The sequence below is a fragment of the Giraffa tippelskirchi genome, chromosome 4 (genome assembly GCF_054371585.1).
Source record: "Giraffa tippelskirchi isolate mGirTip1 chromosome 4, T2T-mGirTip1v1.2.pri, whole genome shotgun sequence".
NCBI classification, from domain to species: domain Eukaryota; kingdom Metazoa; phylum Chordata; class Mammalia; order Artiodactyla; family Giraffidae; genus Giraffa; species Giraffa tippelskirchi.
In genome coordinates this window covers 43351981-43369220 of record NC_137278.1, presented here as the reverse complement: position 1 = coordinate 43369220, position 17240 = coordinate 43351981, and the positions used below count along the sequence as shown (strand labels likewise).

The 17240-nt window shown below is 37.5% G+C and overlaps 1 protein-coding gene and 1 long non-coding RNA gene across 2 annotated transcripts in view; one reads left to right on the top strand and one right to left on the bottom strand.

Annotated features, from left to right (window-relative positions):
* Positions 1 to 17240, top strand: part of LOC145544952 (uncharacterized) — a 151464-nt gene that overhangs the window by 83264 nt on the left and 50960 nt on the right. The window lies entirely within an intron of this gene.
* Positions 8964 to 17240, bottom strand: part of WDPCP (WD repeat containing planar cell polarity effector) — a 307323-nt gene continuing 299046 nt past the window's right edge. Inside the window, exon 15 of the mRNA XM_081588356.1 lies at positions 8964 to 9480. Coding sequence (XP_081444482.1) covers positions 9344 to 9480 — 137 coding nt within the window. The 3' untranslated portion in view covers positions 8964 to 9343. The remainder of the gene's footprint in view (positions 9481 to 17240) is intronic.

The following is a 17240-nucleotide window of genomic DNA, read 5'->3' as shown; positions in this document are numbered from 1 at the left end:
GTCATAATTTTTTTACCTGAGCAGAAACTTATAAGTTTCCTAAAATATTTTAATATGATGCATACTATTTACATATTGTTGTTGTTTAGTCACTCAGTTGTATCTGAGTCTTTGTGAACCCATGTACTGCAGCATGCCAGGTTTTCCTGTCTATTTATATATATGTATATGCATACAAAATCTTTTCTACTACACTTGATAGAGACTTGAGAAAGAAAATAAAAACAGACAGATAAATTGAAAAACAAACTAAATGAAATGGGTGTACTGAATATGAAGCAGAAAAAGTGAAACAAACTAGACAAAAGTAAAAGGTCATCTTATAGTGCAGTTTAAACATGGCTGCTCATTAGAATCACATCTGGAGTGCTGGAGAAAAAAGCAATAACTGAACATTTGTATTTTTCAAAATATTCCAACATAATTGTAATGCACATCTAGATTTTGAAAAATGATTATGCATTGTTCTATTATATGATAGTTTTAGTGATATCAGTTCAGTTCAGTCGCCCAGTCATGTCCGACTCTTTGCGACCCCATGAATTGCAGCACGCCAGGCCTCTCTGTCCATCACCAAATCCCGGAGTCTACCCAAACCCATGTCCATCGAGTCGGTGATGCCATCCAACCATCTCATCCTCTTTCATCCCCTTCTCCTCCCGCCCCCAATCCTACCCAGCATTAGGATCTTTTCCAATGAGTCAACCCTTCGCATGAGGTGGCCAAAGTATTGGAGTTTCAGCTTCAACATCAGACCTTCCAATGAACACCCAGGATTGATCTCTTTTAGGATGGATTGATTGGATCTCCTTGCAGTCCAAGGGACTCTCAAGAGTTTTCTCCAACACCACAGTTCAAAAGCATCAATTCTGCGGCGCTCAGCTTTCTTCACCGTCCAACTCTCACATCCATACATGACCACTGGAAAAACCATAGCCTTGACTAGACGGACTTTTGTTGGCAAAGTAATGTCTCTGCTTTTAAATATGCTATCTAGGTTGGCCATAACCTTCCTTCCAAGGAGTAAGCGTCTTTTAATTTCATGGCTGCAGTCACCAACAGCAGTGATTCTGAAGCCCAAAAAAATAGTCTGACACTGTTTGCACTGTTTCCCCATCTATTTCCCATGGAGTGATGGGACCAGATGCCATGATCTTAGTTTTCTGAACGTTGAGCTTTAAGCCAACCTTTTCACTCTCCTCCTTCACCTTCATCAAGAGTGATATACAGAATCCTATTATTTTCTGTTGACCAACCATGATACAGTGATATCAAAACAACTAATAGTTACATAATCACAATAATAAAAGATGTTTATAAGTGTTCATAATCAATAGCCAGAGGAAAAAAATCATAATTATAATTGCAAGCCATAATAGAAACATTATTAACCTAACAATATAAAATAATTACATACAATCTGGGAGATTAAGTAGAGTGATGTGCTAAGTGGAAGTGCACACATGCATGTGTTTTCTTGCACCTAGCCCGTCTATGTCTTTTGGTTGGTTCATTTAATTCATTTACATTTAAAGTAGTTACTGATATGTATGATCTTATTACCATTTTCTTAATTGCTTTGGGTTTATTATAGGTCCTTTCCTTCTCTTATGTTCCTTGGCCTAGAGAAATTCCTTTAGCATTTGTTGGAAAGCTGGCTTGGTGGTGCTGAATTCTCTTACCTTTTGCTTGTCTGTAAAGGTTTTGATTTCTCTGTCAAATCTGAACAGGAGTCTTGTTGGATAGAGTATGCTTGGTTGTAGGTTCTTCCCTTTCATCATTTTAAATATGTGCCATTCCTTCTGGCTGGTAGAGTTTCTGTTGAGAAATCAGCTGATAACCTTATGGGAGTTTCCTTGTATGTTATTTGTTGTTTTCCCCTTGTTGCTTTTAATATTTTATCTTTGCCTTTAATTTTTGTCAGTTTGATTTCTATGTGTCCTGATGTATTTCTTTGTGGGTTTATCCTTCCTGAGACTCTCTGCTTCCTGATCTTGGTTGACTATTTCCTTTTCCATGTTAGGGAAGTTTTCAGCTATTACCTCTTCAAATATTTTCTTGGGTCCTTTCTCTCTCCTCCTTCTGGGACCCCATATAATATGAATGTTGGTGTGTTGTCCTAGAGGACTCTTAGGCTGTCTTCATTTTTTTTCATTCTTTTTTTCTATATTTTGTTTTGCAGCAGTGATTTCTAACATTCTGTCTTCCAGGTCACTTATCTGTTCTGCCTATTTCTCTGCTTTATTCTTTCTAGTGTATTTCACATCTGTTCATTTGTTCTTTATTTCTTCTAGGTCTTTGGCAAACATTTCTTGCAACTTCTCCATTCTTTTTCTGAGATCCTGTATTATCATCAGTATCATTATTCTGACTTCTTTTTCTGGAAGATTGCCTATCACTTTGTGTATTAATAATTGTTTTTCTAGGGTTTTATCTTGTCCTATCATCTGGGATATAATCCTCTGCACTTTGATTTTGATTAACTTTCCATGATGTAATTTTTGTTCTGATAGCTGCGTGATTGTAGTGCTTTTTGTTTCTTCTGTTTAACCTTTGGTGGATCAGGCAAAGAGGCTTCTTTAAGCTTCCTGATGGAGGGACTGGCAGTGGGAAAAACTGGGTCTTCCTCTGGTGTGCAGGGCCATGCTCAGTGAACCTGTAATGCAATTGTCTACTGATGGGTGGGGTTGTGCTCCTTTCTTGTTGGTTGTTTGGTCTGAGGCAACCCAGCTCTGGAGTCTACAGGCTCTATGGTAGGGTTAATGGCGACTTCCAAGAGGGCTTACACCAAGGGCACCTCCCAGGATCGCTGCTGCCAGTGCCCCATCCCCTCAGCAAGCTACTGCCACCAACACCTCCACAAGAGACCATCTAACACCGGCAGGTAGGTCTGGTTAAGTTTCCTGTGGGGTCACTGCTCCTTTCCTCGGGGTCCTGGTGTGTGCAAGATTTTGTTTGTGCCCTTTAAGAATGGAGTCTCTGTTTGCCCTAGTCCTGTGGAAATCCTACAATCAAATCCCACTAACCTTTAAAGTCAGATTCCCTGGGGATTCCTAGTCCCTTTGCCAAATCCCCAGCCTGGGAAGCCTGACATGGGCCTCAGAACTTTCACAATAGTGGGATAACTTCTTTGTGTTATTGTTCTCCAGTTTGTGGGTTGTCCACCAGGCAGGTATGGGATTTGATTTTATTGTGATTGTGCCCCACCTACCATCTTGTTGCAGTGCTTCTTTGTCTTTGGATGTGGGGTATATTTCTTTGGTGTTTTACATCATCTTCCTGTTGATGTCTGTAAAACAGCTAGTTGTGATTTCAGTGCTCTCACAGGAGATGAACACACGTCTTCTACTCCACCATCTTGAACCAATCTCTCGATAGCTCAATATTCTAAATATGTTGTATTGAATATTTACTGAGATATGTTCATGAGATTGAGGAGCCTTGCAGAGTTTGTGAACTAAGCTTTAATAAGAATGTACTTTAGAGCTTCCCAGGAGGTTCATTGGTAAATAATCTGCCTGCCAATGCAGGAGACATGAGTTTGATTCCTGACCCAGGAAGATCCTACTAAAGCCCATGTGCCACAGATACTAAGCCTCTCATTGTGGTTTTGATTTATATTTCACAGATGATATGCTGCACACCTTTTCATGTACCTGTTAGCCATCCATTAATCTTCTATGGGAAAATGTCTGTTCAGCTTCTCTGGCCATTTTTAATCAAATCAAATCATAATTTTGCTATTAAGTCATTGAGGTGCTCTTAAGTTATTGAGTTCTTTATATATTTTAGATATTAAGCTGTAATCAGATTTAGGATTTGCAAATGTTTTCAAACTTTTTGTTGATGATTTCCTTCACTGATTTCTAATTTTTAAATGTTTCCACCTTTAAATTCTCTAGTTTTCAAAAGGCATTGAGTTCTCTCTTAGGGCCATAGTAAGTCCCTTTATGTTCCTAATTAGATGACAAGGCATTTGGCTACCTTAAGAGATTCTTAGTTACTTTCATCATTTACCAGAACTTCATTGTATTTCTTCACTTTGACATTCAGAACACTAGGCAGAAATCATACTGCATTAGCACTCAATATGGGCCTTTGTGAATATATGAAAATTTTAATACATTTTGTAGCTGCTGGTTATTTGTTCTAATCCACTTACATTTGGTGGTTCATGGGAATATGTTGTTACTAGATTTTGGTGGAGATAGATTTGGGGTTTACTATCCTATTTGCTGTTTATGTTTTACAAGGAATTTCAAGGAGATTGCAGTACTACACTGATGCCATCTTTTCAGAATCCTCTGGCAGCACTGATTTTCATGAAAACTGAGAAAAACTCAAATATCTAGCAATAGGATACTAATTAAACAAATTATAGTATATCCATACAAATTAATAATATAGCTGTTTAATAAAAGGGGTCAATCTAAATACACATGAAACGTTCCAAAATATTGTTAAAAATTTTAAAAACAAAATTTGTAAAACAAAGTAATATGTGACCATATTTTGTTAAAATGTGTTAGTTAGGGGAAAAATATGTAAAATGTTAAGATTTCTTTTATGGTAGGTGGGATTATACACAGCTTTTATTTTTCCTAATTAAACATTTCATCAAAGTTTGAATTTTATGTAATGGACATGTATAATTAACATTTGTCATCAGAATACTTAATATCCCACAATACTTAATACTCATCTAAAACATGTAATTTAGGAAGTAGCCAAACTTACTTTCTTTTCCTGAAAGTTCATTAGCATAGGAAATTTTAAAACAGAATAAATGGAGCTAGATTTAATACTGCAAAATGATGTTTTCTGTTCGGGGCTACTACAACAATAATGTGGTTTAAAGTCACTGGATTAGGTTCGTCTAGAAGAAATATTTTAAATGGCAATGTTACCATTTACTCATTCTAGCAATTCATTCATAGGATTTTAAAAGATCTATCAAATACTTTGAACAAGATTTCAAAAAAAATTTAAAAAACCTCTGTGACATCCTTTTGTTTTGAAGCATTGAAATAATTCACAAAGCAAGAACCCAAATAATCTGTTAGAACAAGGGTTGCCAAACTATGACCAGGCCCAATCTAGTCTGCTGCATTTTTTTCTGCAAGCTGTAAAACTAAGAATGATTTTTCCATTTTCAGTGGTTGGAAGAAAGTCAATAGAAGAATACTTTGTTACATGTGAACATTATAGGAAATTTATATTCAAGTGTCCATAAATAAAGTTTTATTGGAACACAGTCTTGATCTTTCATTTACACATTGTGTATGGCTGCTTTTGCACAATGTCAGATTAAGAGTTGAATTGTTGTTACAGAAACTATATGGTCCACAGATTGTAAAATATTTACCATCTGGACCTTTATAGATAATAATTTGCTAACCTTTGCCTTAGAATACTTCATTAACCTAGAAAAGTGGGGTCCATTAGAATTATAGGTTTTAAATCTCTCCAATTCTATTTTGGTTTAAATAGAGTGATGAACAAAACAATTTGTTTGATCCTCAGTTAGTAGTTTTTTGTTTTCATTCATGACTTAACATAATTCTTGAGAGCAAAAGGTAAAATAAAGTATTTGAAATAGCTTTCTTTATCCTGAACTAAAAATCCTACCTCATATCTGTCATGCTAGAGTAAAAGGGATGACTAACATATCATTTTGTGTTGGGCCACATAATTAATGGACCAGTGCACACATTGATGAGTTTAGATGAAAAGTGACTGAAATTTGAACTGTTAGCTTTCCCTTTCTTGTTACTTCAAAACTAGTTTGGGCTTTAAGCATCAGCTTAGTGCTTATCTTTTCTTCTTGTCAGATAAATAGGCTTCCTAAGACATAGTTCTGTGTTTGGTCCACCAGAAAAAGAAAAACCCCAGATTCCTACAAATGAATCACAGATAAAGACTAGACTATCTCATGCCCCTAAAGATTGCCTGCACCCATTGACACAGCCTTCATATCTGTTCAGATACAAAAATTAGAACTGTCACCACTGAATACTAAGTTACTGAGTAATCACACAGAAGAATTTTTACCTTAAATTTGACCACTGACTAGAATTCAATTTGGTAATTCATAGTATGATCCCTGAGTCGGGAAGATTCCCTGGGGAAGGAAATGCAACCCACTCCAGTATTCTTGCCTGGAGAATTCCATGAACAGAGAAGCCTGGTGGGCTACAGGCCTTAGGGTTGCAAAGAGTTGGACATGACTGAGCGACTAACACACAACACAACAAATTCATGGTACAAGTATTAGAACCTTTAATACTTAACCTAAAAGGTAGATATTTGAATTATTACCTTATTTAAGTTTAGACCACAAAAGTTATTTTGTTGGAAGTAAGATTTTGGTCAGATTAGCAGAAGCAGATCATGAGGGATTTTCATTGACTATATTGTGCTTTTCTGTACAGTTTCTATTTTTTGATGAGTTCATATTTTATTAAGATTAAATTATCTAAAATTCAGGAAAGAATATTTAGAATATTATTAAAACTGTAATACTTGCTTTCCTTATTTCAATCCTAAATTATGTAGTTGTTATAAAAGTATGATGTGAATATGTATTTGTTTCTGCATTTAATATTTTAATGTAACATTAGTCATTTCTCATAAGCTATACCATGCTTTAAAAGAGATTTCCCCATAGTTCTTTACAAAGATAGTAAAGGTCTCCAGTGAAACTTCTCATATTAATAGCAGTTTAAATTCAATATATATTAACAGTATGTTTTAAAATACTAGTTAAAAACTGCCAACAATTAATAAAATTATTTTCTTCATCCTCAATATGAAATAGTTGCTGAGCTATAATGAAGTTTGTTTTATCTAATTGTTATGTTTGAATATTCAGTGTACATATGTACATAGTGCCATAAATATTCTTTGCATTGCTCTTTATTGTTTGGACTTTTTATTTAGTTTTTTCCCAGATGGATGATTTTATGAGCCAAAACATAGGAGCACTTTCTGAATTTACCTTTAGGCATTAAGACAAAAGAAGTAGGGGTATTATAACCTGACTTGTTTAAAACATCACCATGCTACTTTGAATGACAGTTTACAATTTACAAGTAGGGTGTGGCTAATAAAGTCACTGAAGCAGACATAAGCATAGGTTTTCCTTTATACACAGTTCTGGCCTGTCAATCATACTTCCTAAATGCTTTGTTGCACAGGCATGCCAATAACTAAAACCTATTTTATCATTTTGTACCCAAAGGCTTTAAAAGGCCATGCAACCACATCAGTGTTTGAAAACCCAAGATTAAAGTGTAAGTCCGCAAGGAGAGACTTCTATTCCATCGAGAAGAGTAAAATTTCCTTGCAATTAAAATAATGTATTATAAGAATTATAAATACTACATTTTAACAAAATTGTTAAAACTTGGTATTGAAGTGCTTGTTCTGACTTGCTTCCAAATTTTCTATAAGGTCACTTTTACACATCTAGAAAATATTAATATGAATGACTTAAATATATTATGTGTATTATCTTCAGTGGTATAATGAATATTTATGCATGTTAAGGCATGGTAAAAAGAAAACAATAGCAAAACAAGAAAAACCTATGGCTATGAATATTCTGACTATATCTCTTTCCTGTGCTGCCCAAACATGGCATCCTTAGTAATTTTTTTTTTCAGTGTATTATCTATGTATATTCTATCTTTTGTGTAGAAATCTGGTACATAGTTTTAACTCAAGGAAATAGATTTTGGTGGTAGAAACAGGGTTTAAGTCAATAAAAGTTCTCTATATGTCTCAGTACTTTTTAGTTTTAGAAAATTGGCTCCTATGATAGCAGATTGGAAAGCTGGACAAGGTTTTTGGGAGCTTGTTAACTTCTTTCATTCCTTCTATGATTAGGGCATGGGATGAGAAAGTAACGAGAGTTGTAGGGTACAGCAGAAGAGTGGGTGAATCTGATTGAACATGCCTAACACTAAGCTAAATGTGAGGTAGTTGACTGTAAGTATGACTCTGAAAGGCTCTAGGAAATTTTTAGCTAAAATGAATAGATGGATGTGTCCTGGAGGAAAATGTTTTTTCCAGCTTTGATGATGTCTCCTGATGACTGTTGTTTTTTGTTTGCCATTTTAGAAAGTTTTCACTGCCTTACTAGGTTTCTAAGTCTGAAGTTCTCCCTAACTAGTGATTGATGAGAGTTTATAAAGTTATCCAGTACTGCAGAGGAAGAGCAAGTGTAGAAGTCAAGATTACTATGCATTAATATTCATCAAATGAATGTAGTAAATTATTATTTACTGGTTAGTGCTGGATCTACGTTTGAATTTTCTTTTAGATACTGAGCCAGGTATATTTGCAGATGAGTTTTCCATTTCCTGGCCTGTATCTCTTACCTTTAGGGGCCTGTCTCTAAAAGATTCTTGGTTAGGTTAGGCATTGCTAGGTGTAGGTGTCCAATTGTTTATTCCTATTGTCTCAGTTTATTAAAACAGTGGAAAATTTATGATTAGAACTCAGGCAAAGCTTTATACACTTTTTTTTAAGGTTAATTAAGCAGGGCAATGAGGTTATAAAAATGGAAGATGAAATAATGTGTGAGTCCCAGAAGAGTTTAAATATTTTTGATTAGGGGGTTTATCATCCTACTCTATGATGGATCCTTTCCTATAGTTGGATAGAATATTGCTCAGGAGAAGCATCTCCAGGCTCTTAAAGATGCATTGTTTGAGGTTGGTCAGGTGGTGTTCCTCTTATAAGCAATTCAGCTTTATCTGGACAGAAACTTATATAAAGCTGAAAATTAAGAATAAAAATCAAAATTGCATCGGTTTATAAGATTACTCCTGATACATTATAAAGCATCAACCTTTGAAGTCTGGCTGAAGCATTGCATGGGTTTAAAAGGCCATCACAAGTTTTAGCTCAAGAGTATTTGGAAGACTTTTTCACTTACAATTCTACCCGGTAAGTCCAGATTCTTGAAGACTCACACCATCAGAGCTTTAATGTATTGGTACAGTAGGAGTTCCCCCACCTCCACCCCTCTTTTTAAAAACAAGACAGTGGCTAAAATTGAAGATCTTATATACCACGGTTGGAAATTGGGAATACAGGAACAAGAACTGCTGGCTTGGATAATAATTACATTGTTTGCCATGCTAAATAACAAGTCTTTTACTTGCAGTTATAGTGATCATGTAACTCTTTTTGTCTCCTGGTCTGGAGAAGGCAATGGCACCCCACTCCAGTACTCTTGCCTGGAAAATCCCATGGATGGAGGAGCCTGGTAGGGTGCAATCCACGGGGTCGTGAAGAGTCAGACACGACTGAGCGACTTCACTTTCACTTTTCACTTTCATGCACTGGAGAAGGAAATGGCAACACACTCCAGTGTTCTTGCCTGGAGAATCCCAGGGACGGCAGAGCCTGGTGGGCTGCCATCTATGGGGTCGCACAGAGTCGGACACGACTGAAGTGACTTAGCAGCAGCAGCTGAGGAGGCCAAGAGGAGGCAGCACATTTGGTCAGAATTCTATGAATGGATAGATCAGATGGTACACATAGCTAGGTGGTTTTTAGACTGTGCTTAAGGCCCTGCCTAGAGGTGAAGCTTGCAGCATTTGAGTCCTCAGTACAACATTGATATATCATTCTGCATTTATAGCAATTACATTTACAGTGATTTTATATACATCTATAAGCTACTTAATACTTCATTATGCCTTTCAGTATAGAAGTGTCACAAGGACTTAAAATTTTAAAATAATAAGACTACTTTACATTTATTTCTAATCTACATTAAAATTATAACATTATATTGTCTTATTAAAATTATGTGTGATAGGGACATAATCATTATCTATGACTGATTACAGCAAAGGAAAACTAATGTCATATGTTTTAGAAGAGGAAAAGGTAGAAAAATGTTAAGAACAGCTGATCTAACCTATAAAGCATAAAAAATGGGGAAGTAGCACAAGAAACCAATTATCTATAAAATGGATAAATTCTTTCATTCTTTTAGTCCCTGATAGACAAAAATGAGAATTCATTATATCAGTACTGAATAAATATTGTTGTGTTCAGTTTTAAGTCGTGTCCAACTCTTTGCAGTCCTGTGGACTGCAAATCTTCTCACTACTTTATTGTTGCTGTTCAGTCCTTAACTCATGTGCTACTCTTTGCGACCCCATGGACTGCAGCATGCCAGGCTTCCCTGTTCTTCACTATCCTGTGTAGTTTGCTCAGACTCATGTCCATACAGTTGGTGGTGCCATCCAACCATCTCATCCTCTGTCACATCCTTTTCTTCCTGCCCACAATCCTTTGCAGCATCAGAGTCTTTTCCAGTGAGTTGGCTTTGCACATCAGGTGGCCAAAGTATTGCAGCTTCAGCATCAGTTCTTCCAATGAATATTCAGGGTTGATTTCCTAGAGGATTGACTGGTTTGACTTCCTTGCTGTCCACAGGACTCTCAAGAGTCTTCTCCAGCACCACAACTTGAAAGCATCCATTCTTTGGCATTCAGCCTTCTTTATGGTCCAACTCTCACATCATACATGACTACTGGAAAAACCATAGCGTTGACTATATGGACCTTTGTTGGAAAAGTAATGTCTCTGTATTTTAATATGCTGTCTAGGTTTATCATAGCTTTCCTTCCAAGGAGCAAGTGTCTTTTAATCTCACAGCTACACTCACCATCTGCAATGATTTTGGACCCCAAGAAAATAAAGTCAGTCACTATTTCCACTTTTTTCCCCATCTATTTCCCATGAAGTGATAGGACTGGATGTCATGAGCTTAGTTTCTTGGATGTTGAGTTTTAGGCCAGCTTTTTCATTCTCCTCTTTTACCTTCATCAAGAGGCTCTTTAATTTGTCTTCACTTTCTGCCATGAGGGTGGTGTCATCTGCATATCTGAGGTTATTGATATTTCTCCTGGCATTCTTGATTCCAGCTTGAGCTTCATCCAACTCATCATTCGCATGAAGTACTCTGCATATAAGTTAAATAAGCAGGGTGACAATATACAGCCTTGACGTACTCCTTTCCCAATTTGGAACCAGTCTGTTGTTCCATGTCCAGTTCTAACTGTTGCTTCTTGACCGGCATACAGGTTTCTCAGGAGGCAGGTAAGGTGGTCTGGTATTCTTATCTCTTGAAGAATTCTCCACAGTGTGTTGTGATTGATATACACAAAGGCTTTAACATAGTCAATGAAGCAGATGTTTTTTTCTGAAATTCTCTACCTTTTCCTATGATACAGTGGATGTTGGCAGTTTGATTTCTGGTTAGTCTGCCTTTTCTAAACCCAGCTTGTACATCTGGAAGTTCTTGGTTCAGATACTGTTGAAACCTAGCTTGAAGAATTTTGAGCATTACCTTGCTAGCATGTGACATGAGCGCTGTTGTGTGATATTTGAGTGCTCTTTGGCAACGCTCTTTATATTGGAATGAAAACTGACTTTTCCAGTCCTGTGGCCACTGCTGAGTTTTCTGAATTTGCTGGCATGTTGAGTATAGCATCATCCTTTAGGATTTTAATTAACTCAAATGGAATTCCATCACCTCCACTAGCTTTGTTCATAGTAATGCTTCTTAAGGCCCATTCTTCACACTCCAGGATGTCTGGCTCTGGGTGAGTAATCACACCATCGTGGTTACCCAGGTCATTAAGACCTTTTTTGTACAATTCTTCTCAGGATTCCTACCACATGTTCTTAATATCTTTTGTTTTTGTTAGGTCCATACTGTTTCTGTCCTTTATTGTGCCCATCTTTGCATGAAATGTTTCCTTGGTATCTAATTTTCTTGAAGAGATCTCTAGTCTTTCCCATTCTATTGTTTTCTTCTATTTCTATGCATTGTTCACTTAAGGCTTTCTTATCTCTCCTTACTATTCTTTGGAACTCTGTATTCAGATGGGTATATCTTTCTTTTTCTCCTTTGCCTTTCACTTCTCTTCTTCTCTCAGCTATTTGTAAGGTCTCAGAAAACCATCTTACCTTGTTGCATTTCTTTTTCTTGGGATGGTTTTGGTCACTGCCTCTTGTACAGTGTTATGAACCTCCATCCATAGTTATTCAGGCACTGTATCAGATCTAATCCTTTGAGTCTGTCACTTTCTCTGTATAATCGTAAGGGATTTGATTTAGGTCATACCTGAAGGGTCTAATGGTTATCCCTACTTTCTTCAATTCAAGTCTGAATTTTGTAGTAAGGAGTTCATGATCTGAGCCACAGTCAACTCCTGGTCTTGTTTTTGCTGACTGTATAGAGCTTCTGCATCTTCAGCTACAAAGAATATAATCAGTCTGATTTCAGTACTGACCATCTATCTGGTGATGTCCATTTGTAGAGTCATTTCTTTGTTGGAAGAGGGTGTTTGCTATGACCAGTGCATTCTCTTGGCAGAATTCTGTTAGCCTCTACCCTGCTTCATTTTGTACCAAGACCAAACTTGTCTGTTACTCCAGGTATCTGTTGACTTCCTACTTTTGCATTCCAGTCCTCTGTGATGAAAAGGACATCTTTCTTTTGTTTGTTTTTTTTGGTGTTAGTTCTAGAAGGTCTTTTAGATCTTCACAGTACCATTCAACTTCATTTTCTTTGGCATTAGTGGTAGGGGCATAGACTTGGATTACTGTGATATTGAATGGTTTGCCTTGGAAATGAACAGATCATTCTGTCATTTTTGAGATTGTACCCAAGTACTGCATTTTGGACTCTTGCTGACTATAAGGGCTACTCTATTTCTTCTAAGGGATTCTTGCCCACTGTAGTATATATAATCATTTGCAAAAAGCATAGAGTGAGAAATGAGCATTAAAATGATGTATAATATAACCACATTTATTAAGAATATATTCTAATATCAAACAGCAAATTTGAACAGTGCAAAAACCGCAATTGTGTTTGTGCCAACCTAATATGTAGCTATCAAGCTTTCCTAACACTGCTTGTTGAGGAGAATGTCTTTTCTCCATTGTATATTCTTGCCTCCTTTGTTGTAGATTAATTGACCATATGTATGGGTTTATTTTTGGGTTCTCTATTCTATTCCACTGAGCCAGATGTCTGTGTTTGTCCCAGTGCCATGCTGTTCTGATTATTATAGCTTTGTAGTATAGTCTAAAGTCTAGATGGACTATGTTTCCACCTTTTTCCCTCCTCAGGATGCTTTGGCAATTTCGGATCTTTTGTGCTTTCCTATAAATTTCAGGATTATTTATTAAATAATAAATATTATTTTTTACTTTGATTTGTAGGGCAGTAGTAGAGATGCAGACATAGAGAACAGACTTGTGGACATTGGTGTCTTGATAGGGATTGATTAGATCTATAGATTGCTTTGGGTAGTATGGACTTTTTAACAATATTAATTCTTGCAATCCAAGAATGTGTATTTGGATGTCATGTCCTGTGATACAAATGAAGTCCAACTGCTCTATTGTGTCATTTAGGATCTCTGTTGCCTTATTGATTTTTCTGCCTGGATGATTGGTCCACTGATGTCAGTGGAGTATTAAAGTTCCCCGCTATTATTGTGTTACTGTCAACTTCTCCCTTTATGACTGTTAGAAGCACCTCAAAACTCTAAGTTGGGTACATATATATTTACAATTGTTATATCTTCTTGGATTGATCCCTTTATCATTATGTAGTGTCCTTTTTGTGAAGCCATCTGGTCCTGGACTTTTGTTTGTTGGGATTTTTTGAAAATTTATTTTTAATTGGAGAATAATTGCTTCACAATTCTATGTTGGTTTCTGCTGCACATCAACATGAATTAGCCATAGGTATACATATGTCCATGGGGTTGCAAAGAGTCAGAGATGACTGAGAAACTTTCAGATACAACCTTTCTCCCATCTCCTACCCAATCCCACCCCTCTAGGTTGTTACATAGCACTGAGTTGAGCTCCCTGCATCATACAGCAAATTCCTACCAGCCATCTATTTTACATATAGTAATATATATGTTTCAGCACTATTCTCTCAGTTCATCTCATCCTCTCCTACCTTCACTGTGTCCCCAAGTTTGTTCTTTGTGTCTGCGTCTCTTTTGCTGCCATAAAATAGGTTCATCGTACCATTTTTCTAGGTGCCATTTCTAGGTGTTAATATACAATATTTGTTTTTCTCTTTCTGACTTTGTTGTTGTACAGTTGCCAAGTATTTTCCAACTCTTTGCAACTTCATGGACCGCAACATGACAGGCCTCCCTGTCTCCCACCATCTCTTGGTGTTTGCCCAAGTTCATGTCCATTGAATCGGTGATCCCATCTCATCCTCTTTTGCACTCTTCTCCTTGTGCCTTCAATCTTTCCCAGCATCAGGGTCTTTTCCAAAGAGTCAGTTCTTCGCATCAGGTGGCCAAAGTGTTGGAGCTTTGGCTTCAGCATCAGTCCTTCCAGTGAGTATTCGGGGTTGATTTCCTTTAAGATTGACTGGTTTGATCTCATTACTGTCCAAGGGACTCTCAAGAGTCTTCAGCACAACCATTCAAAAGCATCAGTTCTTTGGTGCTCTGCCTACTTTATGGTCCAACTCTCACATCTGTACATGACTATGTGAAAGACCATAGCTTTGACTATATGGACCTTTGTCAGCCAAGTGATGTCTTTGCTTTTTAATACACTAAGTTTGTCATAGTTTTCCTTCCAAGGTGCAGTTGTCTTCTAATTTCATGGCTGCAGCACCATCTGCAATGATTTTAGAGCCCAAGAAGACGAAATCTGTCACTGCTTCCACCTTTTCCCCTTTTATTTACCATGAAGTGATAGGGCCAGATATCATGATGTTTATTTACCATGAAGTGATGGGGCTGGATGCCATGATCTTAGCTTTCTGAATGTTGAGTTTTAAGCCAGCTTTTTCATTCTCCTCTTTCATCTCCATCAAGAGGCTCTTTAGTTTGTCTTCACTTTCTGCCATTAGAGTGGTATCATCTGCATATCTGAGGTTGTTGATGTTTCTCCCTGCAGTCTTGATTCCAGACTGTAATTCATCCAGTCTGGCATCCCACATGATGTGCTCTGCATATAAGTTAAATAAACAGGATGACAATATACAGCCTTATATTACTCCTTTTTCAATTTTGAACCAGTCCCGTTGTTCCATATAATTTTCTGTTGCTTCTTGGCCTGCATACAGGTTTCTCAGGAGACAGGTAAGATGGTCTGGTATTCCTTTTTCTTTGTTTTCCACAATTTGTTATGATTCACTCAGTCTAAGGCTTTTGTGTAGTCAATAGAACAGAAGTAAATGTTTTTTTGGAATTCCTTTACTTTCTCTATGATCCAGTGCATGTTTGCAGTTTGATCTCTGGTTCCTCTGCCTTTTCTAAACACAGCTTGTCTATCTGGATGTCTATCTCAATTCACGTACTGTCGAAGCCTAGCTTGAAGAATTTTGAGCATAACCTTACTAGCATGGGACATGAGTGCAAATGTCCGGTAGTTTGAACTTTCTTTTAGACTGTCCTTCTTGGGAACTGGGATGAAGATTGACGGTTTCCAGTCCTGTGGCCATTGCTGGGTTTCTGTATTTGCTGATACATTGAGTGCAGCACTTTAATGGCATCATCTTTTGGGATTTGAAATAGCTCTATTGGAATTCCATCACCTCCACTAGGAGGTACTTTTTTGGCAGCAGTGCTTCCTAAGGCTCACTTGACTTCACACTCCAGGATGTCTGCTGTAGGTAAGTGACCACATCATCACAGTTATCTGGGTCATGAAAATCTTTTTTGTACAGTTTTTCTGTGTATTCTTGCCACCCTTCTTGATCTCTTCTGTTTCTATTAGGTCTTTACCATTTCTGTCCTTTATTGTGCCCATCTTTGCATGAAATTTTCCTTTGATATCTCCAGTTTTCTTCAAGAAATCTCTAGTTTTCCCCCTTCTGTTGTTTCCCTCTATTTCTTTGATTGTTCATTGAAGAAGGCCTTGTTTCTTTTTCTATTCCCTGGTACTCTGCATTCTGTTGGGTGTACCTTTCCGTTTCTCTGACTTACTTCACTCTATAATTGGCTCTAGGTTCATCCACCTCACTAGAACTGACTCAAATTCATTCCCTTTTATGGCTGAGTAATATTCCATTGTATATATCTATCACAACTTCTCTATCCATTCATCTGGCATGGATATCTAGGTTGCTTCCATGTCCTAGCTAGTCTAGATAGTGGTGCAATGAAATTGGTTTACATGTGTCTTTTAGAATGGTTTTCTCAGGGTATATGCTCAGCAGGAGGATTGCTGGTTTATATGGTAGTTTTGGGATTCCCTGGTGCTTGCTGGTAAGGAATCTGCCTGCAGTACAGGAGAGCTCACTTCTATTCCTGGGTTGGAGAGATCTGCTGGAGAAGGGACAGGCTACCCACTCCAGTGTTCTTGGGCTTCCCTGGTGGCTCAGCTGGTAAAGAATCTGCCTGCAATGCGGGAGTTCAGTTCAGTTGCTCAGTTGTGTCCAACTCTTTGTGACCCCATGGACCACAGCACGCCAGGCCTCCCTGTCCATCATCAATTCCTGGTGTTTACTCAAACTTATGTCCATTGAGTTGGTGACGCCATCCAACCATCTCATCCTCTGTTGTCCCCTTCTCCTGCCTTCAATCTTTCCCAGCATCAGGGTCTTTTCAAAAGAGTCAGCTCTTCACATCAGGTGGCCAAAGTATTGGAGTTTCAGCATCAACATCAGTCCTTTCAATGAACACCCAGGACTGATCTCCTCTAGAATGGACTGGCTGGATATTCTTGCAGTCCAAGGGACTCTCCAAGAGTCTTCTCCAACACCACACTTCAAAAGCATCAATTCTTTGGTGCTCAGCTTTCTTTATAGTCCAACTCTCACATCCATACATGACTAATGGAAAAACCACAGCCTTGATGAGACAGACCTTTGTTGGCAACGTAATGTCTCTGCTTTTTCATATGCTATCTACGTTGGTCATAACTTTCCTTCCAAGGAGTAAGCGTCTTTTAATTTCATGGCTGTAGTCACATCTGCAGTGATTTTGGAGCCTAAAAAAATAAAGTCAGTCACTGTTTCCCCTTCTATTTGCCATGAAGTGATGGGACTGTATGCCATGATCTTAGTTTTCTGAATGTTGATTTTTAAGCCAACTTTTTCACTCTCCTCTTTCCCTTTCATCAAGAGGATCTTTAGTTCTTCTTTCCTTTCTGCCATAAGAGTGGTGTCATCTGCATATCTGAGAGACCTGGGTTCAATCCCTGGGTTGGGAAGA